The following is a 2,499-nucleotide window of genomic DNA, read 5'->3' on the forward strand; positions in this document are numbered from 1 at the left end:
ATCAAACAAATGCAATGTGTATATGAAGTATAAATATAAATCTTCTTACATAATGAGTCTCAGCTTGTAGAGAAGACCATCCTTTTTCACTCATGTAATGAGTATGCTTGTAAAACTCGATTCTATCAGGCTCTACTCCTTCAGGTTTAGTCCCACCCTATATAATAAGAAAATAACTGAAATAGTACTAAATTTTTATTAGTTAAAAGAATAAAAAGGGTATAACTTACCATTTCAGCACGAGCCGCTACAAATGCTTTTGACCCCATGAAATGATTAGATTTAAGCTTAGCTCTATTGACCTTGTTTATGTCGCATCGTTTTTACAAAAAAAAATAGAAATATTGTAACTTTAATAACAAAGACAATAAAATCAATCTAAATTACCTTATGATGTGGATTGATCCACATGTCACAAAGCCTATTCCAATTTTCGGGGGTCAACTCTGGCACTTCAATTTTACGAGCTTCTTCCTCAGAGTGTGCACTTTCAAATAGTTGTTTTAACTTGTAATGCCACTGACTGCTTCTATTTTTCAGGATATCCTCGCAACTATCTTTCACGTAATGCTCATCCAAATTAATCTCAAACCTCTCCTAGGAAATCAAATAAGTTTTGAAGACACAAAAAATTGATCAAAATCCCTGCTATATTAAAATAAAAATCATCACATCTCCTAGCATCGTAATTAACTTCAATCTCACTATTTTTTTAACTATCTAAGCTGCATCTTCTTAATATCATTTATACAATCTCTTAGTTTATCAAAAAGTAATAATAATTATAGTTCATATGTGAGTACTCTAGAGCCATATGGAGTAAGCTTTTACACTAACAAGGAGAACCTAGAAAATCATTTAAATGGGCAGAAGAGTTGGAGTAGGCACAAGCTAAAAGCAAAAGCTCTACTGCTTTAGTTTACAGAATGTCCTTGGCCGCATAAGCTTACAATATTTTGATTGAGATGTATAAAATTGTGATCCAGGCTGAAAATATTGATCCACAAGTTTCTATCTTCTTTAGAAACAACTGATCCACAAGCATCTTCTTGATTTCATTTATATGATCTCTTACTTTATCAAAAAATAATAATAATTACAGTTCATATGTGAGTATTCTAGAGTCATATGGAGTAAGCTTTTACACTTACAAGGAGTACCTAAAAGCATTTAAATGGGATGAACAGTTGCAATAGGCATAAGCTAAAGGCAAAAGCTCTGCTGCTGTAGTTTACAGAATGTCCTTGGCAGCATAAGCTTAAAATATTGCGATTAAGATGAATAAATTTGTGATCCAGGTTGAAAATACCGATCCACAAATTTCCATCTTCTTTAGAAACTACTGATTTACAAGAATCTTCTTGATATCATTTATACAATCTCCTACTTTATCAAAAGATAATAATAATTATAGTTCATTATGTGAGTACTCTAGAGCCATATGTAGTAAACTTTTACACTAACAAGGAGTACCTAGAAAAGCATTTAAATGGGCTGAAAAATTGGAGTAGGAACAAGCTAAAGGCAAAAGTTTGTTGCAGTAGTTTACAAAATGTCCCTGGCAACATAAGCTTACATTCATGTTGAAAATACTGATCCACAAGTTTCTATCTTCTTTAGAGGATCCCTGAGAAATAGTTTAGGAAGGAAGCTTGAAGAGATGAATGTATACCCCTGGTTGTTGTTTTACTAGCAATTAGTTGAGCTGATGTACTAGTTGTTTGTTTTAGTAGCAATTTGTATGCCCCTAGTTGTTGTTTTCGTAGCAATTAGTTGAGCTGATGTACTAGTTTTCTTTTTTTCTAGTTTATTTAGCGGATCCCTGAGAAATAGTTTAGGAAGGAAGCTTGAAGAGATGAATGTATGCCCCTAGTTGTTGTTTTAGTAGCAAGTAGTTGAGCTGATGTACTAGTTGTTTGTTTTCTAGTTTATTAACTATTGGTAATAAGATTCTTATTATTTTGAAGTTAAAAGAAAATATGAATCTCAGAGAATAAAGGGAAAGAGATCAATGGTGAACTACTACTAGATATCAACAGAGATAGATATAATCAAAGATTTTTCCCAAAAAAATAGATGGATGAGTAATAGAAGTATCCAAAAAGGCCTTAGCATAATCACTACCATGTAATAAATTTACTAGAGTACAGGATCCTTACGTGAGATCTAATTAGTGCTGCATCTTTGTCCTCTCTTGTGAGTTCCTTCCACTTGTTTGGAAGCAATAGAAAGTTTCGAGCAATTATCCCTAACTCATTGGATAGTTTTGCTGATTGATCTGGTTTAGTTGGCCTTTCTTTGCCCAGTGGAATTTCTATTTTCATCTTGCTTCCCAAAGTCTTCTTCATTTTTTCAAGACCTTTCCCTCTAGTTTTTCCACGACCTTTCTTAAGTCTAGTGAAATCATCTGATGAAAAAGAGTCAGTTCGAAACACCACCTAAAATCTAAAAAGAAATAGTACATATGGCAGTAAGGCACAAGATGAAGACTGGAACATC

The 2,499-nt window shown here is 33.1% G+C and overlaps 1 protein-coding gene across 1 annotated transcript in view; it reads right to left on the bottom strand.

Moving 5' to 3' along the window:
- Positions 1–378: 378 nt before the first annotated feature.
- Positions 379–2,499, bottom strand: part of LOC125863998 (uncharacterized) — a 4,550-nt gene continuing 2,429 nt past the window's right edge. The window contains exons 3-4 of the mRNA XM_049543954.1: positions 2,160–2,438; positions 379–597 (exon numbers count right to left, since the gene is read on the bottom strand). Coding sequence (XP_049399911.1) covers positions 379–597; positions 2,160–2,438 — 498 coding nt within the window. The remainder of the gene's footprint in view (positions 598–2,159; positions 2,439–2,499) is intronic.

The sequence above is a fragment of the Solanum stenotomum genome, chromosome 5, assembly GCF_019186545.1.
Source record: "Solanum stenotomum isolate F172 chromosome 5, ASM1918654v1, whole genome shotgun sequence".
Lineage (NCBI taxonomy): Eukaryota > Viridiplantae > Streptophyta > Magnoliopsida > Solanales > Solanaceae > Solanum > Solanum stenotomum.